The following is a 12,083-nucleotide window of genomic DNA, read 5'->3' as shown; positions in this document are numbered from 1 at the left end:
GCGGGCGCGCTTTCCCGGTGCGGGGTAATCCTGAGCGGTGCGGGGCAGCTCGGCGCCGGGCGGGCTCTGCTGCACTGTCCCTGCTGCAGCGCGGAGCAGCGGCACAGCCTTAGTGCGTCAGTCTGGGCTTGGGAGATTCCACCCTCGGCTACAGCAAATGTGCCTGGGCGGAGCGGGCTCTCGCCCGGGTTGGAAGGGCTTCTGCATGGCTGGAGTCGGTTGCGGGGGCAGCGCTGGTGGCGGGGCAGCTCGGCGCCGGGCGGGCTCTGCTGCACTGTCCCTGCTGCAGCGCGGAGCAGCGGCACAGCCTTAGTGCGTCAGTCTGGGCTTGGGAGATTCCACCCTCGGCTACAGCAAATGTGCCTGGGCGGAGCGGGCTCTCGCCCGGGTTGGAAGGGCTTCTGCATGGCTGGAGTCGGTTGCGGGGACAGCGCTGGTGGCGCCGGGCTGAGCAGTGCCCCGAACGCCAGCCCTTCCTCCTGTCTCTACATCTGCAGCGCTGGTGGTTCCTTTCACATAGGGGTGCAGACTGCCAGGCTCAGCTGTACCCTGCTCAGATGCTTTTCAAACTGGAAACGGGACAGATGATGTACAAGAGTGCCCTGGAGGAGCCCTGAGCATTGAGCAATCTCCAAGTCATTCTCTTCTCCTAAATTGAAAACCTAACGAGCTGCCTCTCTGAGGACCTGGCTTATCCCTGAGAGAGGTCCTGAGGCTGAAGGGGTGTTTGACCCCCATGGCTGAGGTGTGGGGCTGTGGATGGGGTTGTCGGGCTGCCAGTAAATGCTGCATAATCTTGGGAACCAGTGCTCCCATCCTCGCTGTCAGGACACCAGTTATCCTGCTGTAACAAACCAGTTGGCTTGTTCCCGCATTTAGCCCAGCCTTTTTCTCCCTTTCCAAAGGAGATGTGCCCCCTGCCTGGGCATTTCTCCAAGCTTTCATCTACCCAGGTCAGCACTTGGAAACGTGCCTTTGATGAAAGAGGCAAATAAACACTCCCTAACATCTGCAATTACGTTTTGCAAAGTCGCTGCTGAAGTGAACTTCTACTTAAACCTATCCTCTGGAAATGCTTCTGGCTGGGCAAAGCCAGCTGGTCCTGCGGCACAAGCAGTAAAAGTCAATCTTGTCCAGTTTCGTGGACATCAGGTGCTGGTACCTGCAAAGCAAAGGCTGAATGGCCCCTGCAGAACCCCCCTGCAGGGGTGTCGTTTTCAGTGCAAAAACCTTTCTGCCCTCTTTTTAGCTAATCCTGATTAGCTAAATCCTGGTAACTTGCCATGAGAACAAAAGACGAAGAAAAGACCAACCCTTGTTTCTCCTCCGTTCATCTCAATCCCTTGATCTCCACATCTTCAGCATGACCCAAAATGGTCCTGAGCTCTTACAAGAATTAACATGAAATGGAAAAAATAAGTGAGTGCTGTTGTCTGGGGTGGTGAGATCCTGGGTTGGTCTCCAGAGTGGTGAGGAAGAGGAAGAGCTGGGCTCTGAAGGGCTGGTGGCAGGGCTTGGGCAGGTGAAGGCTGCCTTGCCAGACCTGGCTTCCCAAGATCTGTGTGGAAGATTAAGATGGTGTATCCTGGTGGAAAAGGACTTAGTTGCAAAAAAAGGTTGTGGTTTTGGGGCTATCTTTGAGTAAAGTCTGTGGGGGAACGCACAGCAGAAACAGGAAACTTGGAGCCCATCTCCTGCCCCGTTTGCAGAAACTGAATCTGCATCAGCAGCTGTCCTGGCATCCAGGCTGCCTGTGGCACTGGCCCCGCGAAACCTGGGGACGTGGCTTTTGTGGAGTGCCGTGGACTTGCCTAAGACAGGAGCTTTAACACGGTGAGGCAGCATCAACTCGGCTAGATGGTCTCTCGCTCAGCGTTTCTTCTCCACCTGGGAGCTCTTGTGCTGTCCTGCCTGAAAGCTGGGAGAAGACCGACGGTACCGTCTTTGCCGCTTTTAGCAGGGAGATGAGGATGGTGGTGAGAGGGTGTGGAGGGTGGGGTCTGACGCTGAGGCTGTGCTTGCGTGGCCGCTCCTCGCAGTCTGCAGAGGAATCCTCAGCTCTTGGTGTTACTGAGGAGGGCTGAAGCCTCTCTGCTGGAGAAGCAGGATTTGGGCACTGTTGATGGAGCTGCTGCTCTTCTGGTCCTGTCTGGAGGAGACAAGCAGTACGTGGTTACTTTCAGTTCCTCAGTGATCAGCATGGTCAAGAGAGGTCAGAGCTCTCAGTGAGACTCTGTGACCCATCTAAGTGAAAAATAGTCTATTTTTATTTCAGACATATGACCACGGTTGTTTTGACCTAGAAGCAGCTTTATTCTAAGGCTATTCTGTGAAGTAGATTTTGCGTAGCGGCACCTGTGGAGTACCGAGAGCTGCTGAGCTGGGGTGGGAGAGGGCTGAGAAAGGCAGCAGGTTGCTGGGACACAGCTCCATCTGACTGGGTACATATTATATAAATAAATGCATATGCAATGAGGGATCCCAAGTATGCAAGTAAAGGGAAGCAGATGTTGCTGTTCATGCTCTGTGGGACGCTCAGGAGAAAGGATTATAAAACAGGCTAAATAAAACCCTGTCCTAGCACTGCTTCTTCGCCGTGGAATCCTTGAAGCTGGCAGGATGGAGGCTCTCGGCCAGCGGCACGTGGGCATTGATGTGGAGGTGGGAAGGGCTGCCATGTGGGTTACATCGCGCTGCTTGGGGGGCGGGCTTGGAGGAGCTGGGCTTGAGCGAGGGGCTTGCAAAGCCGTGCTGCTTGTGGGTGGTGAAGTGGCGAGAGGAGGTTGGGGTGTTGCAGGGAAGCCTCCAGCAGCTTTCCTTCTCAACCCTCTGTGGCAGCGAGTTCGTGCACAGTCAGGTTGAGCTGGTGTGGGGCAGGGGCTGCCAAGCTGCAAGGGGATAATGCTGACATGCCTTTGCCAGTTAGTGGATTCCATAAGCTGGTTGGGATAATTTAACCACGGCAAGGGCTTGTGCTTGCAGAGGAACGAATATTATGGTGGAACACACCCAAAATAAATGATGGGGAAGGAACAAGCTCTTGTCCTTGAGGCAGCCCCCAGAGGCAGGGAGGGAGTGGAGACAGATGTGCCCAGATGACAGCTCCTGGGATGGGTTGCTGGTGAGGGCTTAAGCTCTGTTTGGGCTCCTGCAGACGTTTCCCAGCAGAGGGGACAGGGATATGCACACCAGTTGTGCATGGCCTTCGACCTGCCTTGTGACAAACAGTGAGTCACTGAGGAGGGCAGCTGAGGAGAAGCCGAGATGTCCTGCACGGCACCGCCGTCCCAGTTCTCTGCTTTTGAGAATCCAGTGAGCCCTCCCTGCTGGTACCCAAACCGTTGTGTGGGTGAGCGTGCCACCTTTGTCAGCCCCTGCCTGCTTCTGGCTGCGTGGAGCTGCCCAACCTGACAGGCGCCCAGAGACCTTTGGGACAGGGCTGTTCCTGCCAGGCAAGACAAACACGCAGAGCTGTGAATAATTCAGTGCTGGCTTGTCTAGCACAGAACAAGCCTCCAGCACATCAAAACAGCTCTGAAATCCTGTGGGTAGGATCTGGAAAGCTAATCCTCAATAAATAAGCCTACAGGCATCCTGTGGCATGAGCTCGATGCTTCTGCATACATAAGAGTTCCCAGTTTAGATCTGGCTTGGTTTTAGTCTGCATAACATGCCTGGATTCTCTGGAGAGCCTCTGCTGGGACTGCTGCATTCAGCCGGGCTTGACATGGAGACGAGGATGGATGTGCTTAGCTGCAGCCACCGAACCCAGGACTTGTGTCTCCTTACTCTTTTTTTTTTTTCTTCTCTTGCAGAACGTCAGGATTGACCCCAGCAGCATATCCTTCAACATGTGGAAAGACATTCCCGTTCCTTTCTACTTGTCGGTGTACTTTTTCGAAGTGCTGAACCCCAAGGAGGTCCTCCAGGGATTGAAGCCAGTGGTGAACCAGCGTGGACCCTACGTTTACAGGTCAGGTACCACTTGTGGTCCAGCCAGGAGTGAGCCCGGCCACCGTGCCGCCTGTCAGGCTTCTGGCTGACTCCTCTGGCAGGAGGGCACGGCATTAGCATACTTGGAGCGAGTCCAGTGGCATAGGATTTTAAAGCGACCCAAATGTGGTCTAATGGCTCTGATCTTACTAAAGCCACAAGTGTGACCTCTGGCCACCGGGGGTGGTAAGGCTGGTCTGTGCTTTGCTGAGCTGTGGAGCTCAGTCCTGTGCTGGGACCTGTTGGGCAGCCAGGCCTGGGCTGATGTGATCCGTACATAGGTGTGAGACATGGTGATGGGCAACCCTCATCTTCAGAGTGGACTTGTCTCATCTTCACCGTGCATTTAAGAGTCCGGCTCCAGGGCAGGAGTCACCTCAGTATCAAACTCCATGGACTGACCCTTGCCTAACCATGAGTCCCAGAATCTGCCTTACACGAGAACCAGTATGGAGCACTAAAACTTGGTCAGGCCCACCGTGATCTATTTGCCGTGTCTGAGGATAGTGCTTGAAGCCCCAGATGCTTCTCTGGACCGGCTATGTGAAGAGATGGTTGATGTTGAGTGTGTGAACTCACCAGTAAATAGCAATGTTCCACACATTAGTGCCTACACATGTAGGCAAAGTTAGGTCAGCAGCCTAAGCAAGCTCACATGGGGAGATTACTCGAACAGCTTTGGATTAAACCAGTAGTGTTGGCGGGAAAGCTGGCAGCATGTATATGCCCTTGTTTCCTCTGGACTTGCCGGGTCACACCATAAGACCGTGTGGATTCTGTACGTTGTGATTGCATCCGTCACTTGGCTTGGGGAAAAGGCTTCCCTTACTGTACATGTGACTAAACAAAGGGGCAAAGCTTATTAGTGTCCTTGTGTTCCCGCTGAGCAAGATTAGTGCCCTTCCCTGCTGTGGGCAGAGGCTCCACAGTAAAGGACTTTGTTTTTACTGGTGGGTTGAGCTGCAGCTCCCTCAGGAGCTGTCACAGGCTCGTGATGTTGGGGACAACTTGTTCCGCTGCAGAGCATCGCATCCCCTTCTTGTCACCTGGGAAGAAACACTTGGTGTCTGCACGTTGCTGCCGAATCCCATCTGTCAGGGAGGCCTGACTCCCAGGCTGCCAGCTTCTCCTGCTAGACCCTAACCTTGGCTGGGATGCGAGGTTGAGACCGCCTGTTCCTTGGCACGCTGCCTCCTCTGCTAATCCTGTGGCTTCTTGCTCCTCAGAAGCAAGCCCAGGCCCATGCATCCTGTCCTGGCTTCACACGCGTTGCAGGGGCTCTGCGTGGAGCAAGCTTCCCATGATCTCTCCCATCTCTTTGCAGAGAGTTCAGGTATAAAACGAATATCACGTTCCATGGCAATGACACAGTCTCCTATCTGGAGTACCGGCAACTCTTCTTCCAGCCGGACTTGTCCAAAGGCAGCGAAGATGAGTACATCGTTGTGCCAAACATTTTGCTGATGGTAAGAACTTGCTCCGTGGATGGGTACCAGTGTCCGAGCTTGTGGGATGGGCAGTGATGCCCAGTGCTGCCTCAGAGCTTACTTTCTTGTAGAGCTTAAGGTTCATCAAGCCATGAGGTGGGTTAAGCTTACAAAATACAGTGTTCTGCTTTCTGGGCGCTGGTTGTTGTGTTGGGCTGTAATCCTTCCAAAAGCAGAGCGTGCAGAGGGGCTGGCAGAGCGGCTGGGCTCGAGTCTGCCGCCTCTTCTTAGCATCCTCTGGGGAAATGAAGCCTGTGAGCCCTGCTTTCCTCCCAAACTGGGGATAAATGGTGAACCTCACTGGGCTCTCATCTCAGGGGTTTGTTTCCTTTCCCAGGGAGCGGCTGTCATGATGGAAAACCTGCCAAACTTCGTGAAGATTCTACTGAGTGGAGCCCTGGCTGGCCTAAGACAGGAGGCATTCATGAACCGGACAGTGGGCGAGATCATGTGGGGGTATGATGACCCTCTTATAGACACAATAAATAAGATTGTTCCTGGCCTGATCCCTTTCAAGGGAAAATTTGGCTTATTTAAAGAGGTGAGTAAACTGTTGTTTGGGAACACTAAGATTACAACAATATTGGTCTTGGGATTGAGTGCCTGGGCTATCCCCCTCACAGAGTGTTTGGAGCAGCCATGTGTAGCTGGTGGGGGTTGTGTAAGGCTGCCTTAATCCCCCCCTCAGGCAGAAATACGTGTGTTGGAAGCTTTTGCTGGCAACGGAAATAAGTAAAAGTTCAGTAGCTTCCAGTGTGAAACACCCCTAGAGCTGACGAAGCCTGCAAATTCATTAACGCGTTTCAGTCTTGCTGCGTGCAATGGATTAAAACTTAGTTTCTTCTCTTTGCAGATGAACAACTCCGATTCGGGACTGTTCACGGTGTACACGGGCGTGAAGGACATCAGTAGAGTTCACATGGTGGATTTGTGGAATGGACTAAAGAAGGTAAGTGTAGACAGCAAACCTCTAAAACAGGGATAATGCCTGACCTAAAGCAAGATAATAAAATGTGGTGCTGAGGAACATGGTATGGGGACCCTGGCAGTGCAGGGTGAACGGTTGGACTCGAGCTTAAGGGTCTCTGCCAACCAGGTGATTCTGTGATGATATTAACCAAAAGCTCTCAGTGCTGCTGTGTCTCTGGGTCATAGGATTGAAGGCAAGTTCCTGCAGGACTTCAGCTCTTGCAGCTTCTATTCTAGCAAATTGCCGGGAGCAGCTGTACCACAAGAGAATTGCCATGGATCAAGTTTGGTTAATCATAGGTGTGACTTGGACTCCTTTGAAATGCTGTTGAAACTGGTTGCTTCTATTGGTTGAAGTCCCAGGCTCCTGTGGCTTGTGTTGAAGGCTATTACTTTAATACCCTTCTTATAGGGATGCTTATTCTTCCCTCATGGAATTTCACTCCTGACTGAAATCGGCTGAATCTACAGACCAAACACTGCAGGAGCACCTGGGACAGATGGATCGTGTCCTGTTTGTCCATTAACTGGGCAGATGGCTGAATGGGAGAGATTTTGGAAGCTCTTCAGCGTTGCTCTCTTGAGCTGCTGTGGAAGCAGCGTGGAGTGGTGGACGTCCTGTGCAGGGGTGGAAGCCAGCTCTCCAGCAAGCTCATTGTTCTGAGCTCTTCTCTCTGTCTGTCCCACAGGTGAACTATTGGCGGAGCAACGAGTGCAACATGATCAACGGGACCGCAGGGCAGATGTGGCCACCGTTCATGTCCCCGACATCACTGGAGTTCTACAGCCCTGATGCCTGCAGGTGAGGCCGCGGCTGCCAGCTTGTCCCTGTGCAGGTGGCAGGAGATGCAGCGCTCATCCGGTGCACACAGAACCTGTGCAGTGACGCAGAGGGGGCTCGGGTCTGGATTCGGTAGTTCAAGTTCAGCTGCAGTTCAGTGTTGTGGTGTCTGAGCTTTGCATACAGTGCAGTTGTCTAATTAGCAGCGTCTCGTGGGATTCAGAAATACCTTCCAGATCACCAGAGAGGTTTAACTTGCCCATGCTGGGCAGTAGGAAATAACCAGTCTAGATAAGAAATGGGAGAAAAGAGGAAGAAGCCAGAGTTGTCATAGGAGTTGCAGCTATAACTATTTGTGGAACTGTTTCAACTGACTAAACAGTTTGCAGAAAAGAAACAGATTTGCAGAAGTGATGTCGGGGTGGGGGGAGGTTGTGCCACCATTTCCAGGCTGCTGTTTTTCTTCTTTGCTGCCTCGTTCGTGCGCTGCTGTGCTTGCCTGTTCTGTATGAGACACCCTGACCTCAGCTGACCACACAGGGGTTAAAGTAATCCGCAGAGCCTGCCTGTGGGGAAACTCCCTGAGGCGGAAGGAAGGGAGGCAGTGCGGCATAAAACCTGTCCCCAGCTTGGGGAAGATAATGTTAATTCAGGCTTTGTAGATAGTGCTGCAAAACAAGCAAGTGCTCATGTTGAATAGAGTACAATGACCTCTTCAGCGAGCGAGCAACCAGCTGAGCCAAGTATTAGCGCAGGAATTCCTCTACACAAGGGACATCAGCAAATACCACCGTGACCCGGAGCCAAGGACTTACAGGGAAGTTTACCAGAAATCAAAGTTTAAATACACGTTCCTGTTTCTGTAAAACTACAGAAATCTGGGGAACAGGACATGTGTCCATGCAAGGTCTAAAGCGAAGTGGAGGCAACCGAGCTTGGTTTCTTGTTAGCGCAGGATGGTGCTGTGGGGAAGTGGCTCTGCCTCTTGGCCAGGCAGTGCTGTCCCTTCTCCCCACATCACTGTCTTCGCCTCTCTGCTCACCCAGCTGGCTAGGAAGGAGTCGCAGGCATCAGCTGACAGACTAGGAGCACATCTGCCCTGCTGCAGGGCAGGCTGGGCTCTCCTGTGCTGTTTGCGCATTAGCAGGAGTCGGTGCTGAGATCCAGCTACCTGGCTGTCCCTGGAAGGCAGGCAAGGCTTTACCCTCTGATGTGCTGCAGCAGCCTCTGCCTCCTTGCTGGAAGGTGGGCACAGCCCAGAGGCGTGCAGTGAACTGCCGAACGTGCCCCGAATCCCCCGTCCTTGGGGCCTGAAGGCAGCTGTAGGTATGAGCATCCCCTTGGCCTGCCCAGGCTGTCTGCATCCCTGCAAGCCTCGCTCGAGTGGGAATGGAGCAAACTTCCCTCCTGGAAACTTGCACCTATCCTGGCCAGCTGGTAGCAATAATGCGGCATAACTTCACTGGCCTGTTGTATCAAGAAGAAAAAATCTTGCTGCATACAGTATTTAAATTCTTCACTCCCCTGACAGCTGATACGCTGTAGTTGTGCTGCAAGAAAAGAGATTTAGCCCACGTCCATCCCCCGGGTGACAGAGCACCTCGGAGCCAAGGCTTGCACAAAGAGGGTATTATCTCTTGGAGAGCAGCCCTGGGGATTACTACATCCCTTTTAAACAAATCTCATCTGGAGACTGCAAACAGACTTATAAGCCTGTGGTTTCTCTCCATAACTAGTCCTGACCAATTCTCTATGTGAGCTTAAAACATGGAAAGCAAGTGGATTAAATACACATTCCCCATCCAAAGCATTGCTCTGAGTGTTTATCTTGATCTCAAAGTCTAAGGTACATTGCAGCTGCATCTTATCCAGCCAAGATAAGAGCCCGGTTCTGGGCTGGGAACCTGTTGGCTAACCCTCATCCTTCTCCACTGAAACCCTTCCAGATCCATGACACTAGTGTACGAACGGTCCGGAAAGTTTGAGGGTGTGCCCACCTATCGCTTCGTGGCACCGAAAACTCTCTTTGCCAATGGCACAGACTATCCGCCCAACGAAGGCTTCTGCCCCTGCATGCAGTCTGGCATCCAGAACGTCAGTACCTGCAGGCTAAGTAAGTCCTTTCCTCCCCGGGCTTTCCCTGCCGCACCAATATTAACCTGGGGGGTGTGATACAAGCTTGGCTGGCTGGAAGATCGGCTCCGCTCTCTGCCGGAGTGCTGAGAGGTACCACCAGGGTCTGTGTGCGTGGCATTCTCACTTGTGCTCCCGCAGGATCTCAGCAAGGAGGGAAAATCCTTGTGCCCAAAGTCCCCTCCGTCCGTGGCCCTATGAGAGTCTGGCATTTGTGGGAATGCCCAAGGATATGGAGGGAGTGTTACATCCCCCAGGCTGGGGAGCAAGGGTAGGAAGAGGCAGGCCAGGTACCTGGTACCTGCCAAACTAAATGTTATCTTTGGACGCCGAGTGCAGGTCATGCATGGTGTTGCGTGGTGCTTGGGGGCAGAGGGTGGCTTAAACACGGGGTCTAAACCCTCCCAGAGCAATGGAGTAAGGTGCAGGGAGGGAAGGGAAGAGGCTATCTGGCTGGGAGGAGACAAGTATAAAAGCCTGTTCAGAACAAGTGCAGCAACGGCTCAAAAACCTCAGCAAAAAGCCTCAGGTGGGTTTGGAAGAGCTCAAGGTATCTTTGTTCTCGTCCAGATGCACCGATATTCATTTCCCATCCTCACTTCTACAATGGTGACCCAGCCCTGGTGAACTCCGTTGAAGGCCTCCACCCCAGCAAGCATGACCACGCGCTCTTCCTCGACGTGCACCCGGTGAGTGAGCCGGCTGGGGTCCTCACCCTGCGGAGGAGTCTCGCCTTGCCCCGGGGTGCAGCCCAGGCTGGGGTTGGGAGACTGCCACCAGCTGCGTGGTGGCCTCGCTCTGGTCCCGTGGCACTGATTTGAGCAGGTTCCATAGTGCAAAGACTGGCAAGGACGTATGCAGATAAAAATGTCACAGCCATAAACTAATTGAATAATTAGCCTTGATTTGATGAGCACAGTCAAGTTCTTTTCACTGACTCAGCTCTATAACACCAGGAGGTGTATCTAGCAGCAGCCCACTTACACCCCAAATCTGCAAACCCATTGCTGTGATAGCTGGCTGGCAGAGTCTGAAGACTGTGGCTGAAGCTGTCACCACCATTTTCGGGCTGGCTTCTTCCAGTCTCTCAACCTGCCCATCTAACTGGCTGCTTTTGCACTGGGCTGCTGCTGTGTGACGCTTCTCACATATCTATAGCGAAAGGGTGAAGTCACCACTCCAGTGGTGATGAGCTGGGGTGTCCTGAGCCGTCTTTGTCTCAGCCACTGATGGGGAAGGGACTTTGGGATCTTCCACCCACAGCCTGTGTTGCATGTGGCCTGATCTTCCAAACTCTCAGTGATGTTTGCTCAAGCAAGAAACCAATCCCCTCTTGAGTTAAGGTAAGCCATGCTTCTTATCTAGTCATTGGATTCTCTCTTATCAGAGTTACGGAAATCTAATTAAGTTTATTACAGTATCAAATATCTACAGTACAATTAATGCTATTATCTCGCTGCAGTCTGCTGAGTACAAATAGAGACGATCCAATAAAAATTTTCTGCCCTTAATGTATTGCAAAACTGCAGTGTCATGAGAAACCAATATCTTAGTGGGTGTTAACAAGTGTGGTGTTTTTATGGTCCTTGTGTGTTGCTGGACAACGATGCCCGTTGGCTCCTAGTTATGAGAAAAGTTTTGTCCTTTGCTGTGTGTAGGAATCATTTGCACTGATGCATTTCCATCCTGCTGCTGGTAGGATGAACCACAGGCGAGGCTTATCAGGCTTCAGAAAACCCTGAAGTTGCTCTTAAAACTCCCTGCCCAGGGAGTCACTTACAGGCTGCGTAGGCTACTTGGTCATTTGAACTTGCTTCTGTTCAGCCCCACAAGCTCTGGGTCGCACACCACCTCCCTGGTTTGTGCTGTCTGCCCGCTGAACGCGTGCTGCCTTCCGCGGCAGCTACGTCTGCCCAGGTTAACTCTGTCCCTTCAGCCACCCCAAGGGAGGTGCTCCCTCCTGGATACTGCTGTGTGCAGCAGTCTTGCTGGCCGGTGAGTGTTCAAGCAAAGGGGCTGGAATGCAAGCTGCCATGGGGACAGTGCTGCCACTCTGAGCAGTAACCCCCGGAGCCTGGGGACAGGTGCCTGGTTGCCCGATGCTTGCGCTTTGGTGGAAACCCCAGCCATGCTCCTGGTCTTGTGTGTGGTGACTGCAGTGGCTCTCTGGATGATCCAATGGTACCCAGAGCAGCTGTGAAGGAAAACACAGGGTTGCTCTTCTACAAAGCTCTCCACACAAATATTGGCTTTACTGATGAACTGGTTGGTCTCTTCCTTTGCAGATGACGGGCATCCCCATGAATTGCTCCATCAAGCTCCAGCTGAACCTGTACATAAAGCGGGTGACTGGTATAATGTAAGTAGCCGTCTTCTGGAAATGTCCATCTCCCTTCCTTGAGTGGGGTGTGCTGCTGGTGCTGGGGTCACTGCAGAGTTTAATCTCCCCGAAGATGAAGTAGCTTTAGCATTACTAGTTGTCGTGGTTGCAGGAGCCAGCTGGCTCATGAGGTGAGATGTCAGCTATTCCAGTGACTTCAAACTGCTGTCCTTCAGCAGTGCAGCGTCTGGCTGCTTGTTTGCTCAGCTCCTGCACCTGATCAGACAGCAGATGAACGGACTGACCGGACGGTCGATGACCAGACTGCTCCTCCTGCCGAGGCGCAGGGGCGGTTCACCTGCCCTGTGCCGCTGCCCAGAAGGTGTTATCCCCACAGGAC

The 12,083-nt window shown here is 52.9% G+C and overlaps 1 protein-coding gene across 1 annotated transcript in view; it reads left to right on the top strand.

Annotated features, from left to right (window-relative positions):
- Positions 1–154: 154 nt before the first annotated feature.
- The window catches only part of SCARB1 (scavenger receptor class B, member 1), a gene marked incomplete at its 5' end in the record, with an annotated part of 15,784 nt that continues 3,855 nt past the window's right edge, over positions 155–12,083 (top strand). Inside the window, 9 exons of the mRNA XM_010135269.1 lie at positions 155–325; positions 3,808–3,973; positions 5,318–5,459; positions 5,818–6,021; positions 6,334–6,429; positions 7,139–7,251; positions 9,177–9,343; positions 9,934–10,052; positions 11,649–11,722. Of these exons, the coding sequence (XP_010133571.1) occupies positions 155–325; positions 3,808–3,973; positions 5,318–5,459; positions 5,818–6,021; positions 6,334–6,429; positions 7,139–7,251; positions 9,177–9,343; positions 9,934–10,052; positions 11,649–11,722 (1,252 nt within the window). The remainder of the gene's footprint in view (positions 326–3,807; positions 3,974–5,317; positions 5,460–5,817; positions 6,022–6,333; positions 6,430–7,138; positions 7,252–9,176; positions 9,344–9,933; positions 10,053–11,648; positions 11,723–12,083) is intronic.

The sequence above is a fragment of the Buceros rhinoceros genome, unplaced genomic scaffold (genome assembly GCF_000710305.1).
Source record: "Buceros rhinoceros silvestris isolate BGI_N320 unplaced genomic scaffold, ASM71030v1 scaffold39584, whole genome shotgun sequence".
Lineage (NCBI taxonomy): Eukaryota > Metazoa > Chordata > Aves > Bucerotiformes > Bucerotidae > Buceros > Buceros rhinoceros.
The sequence above is the reverse complement of the archived record's forward strand: the minus strand, read 5'-3'. Positions and strand labels throughout refer to the sequence as shown.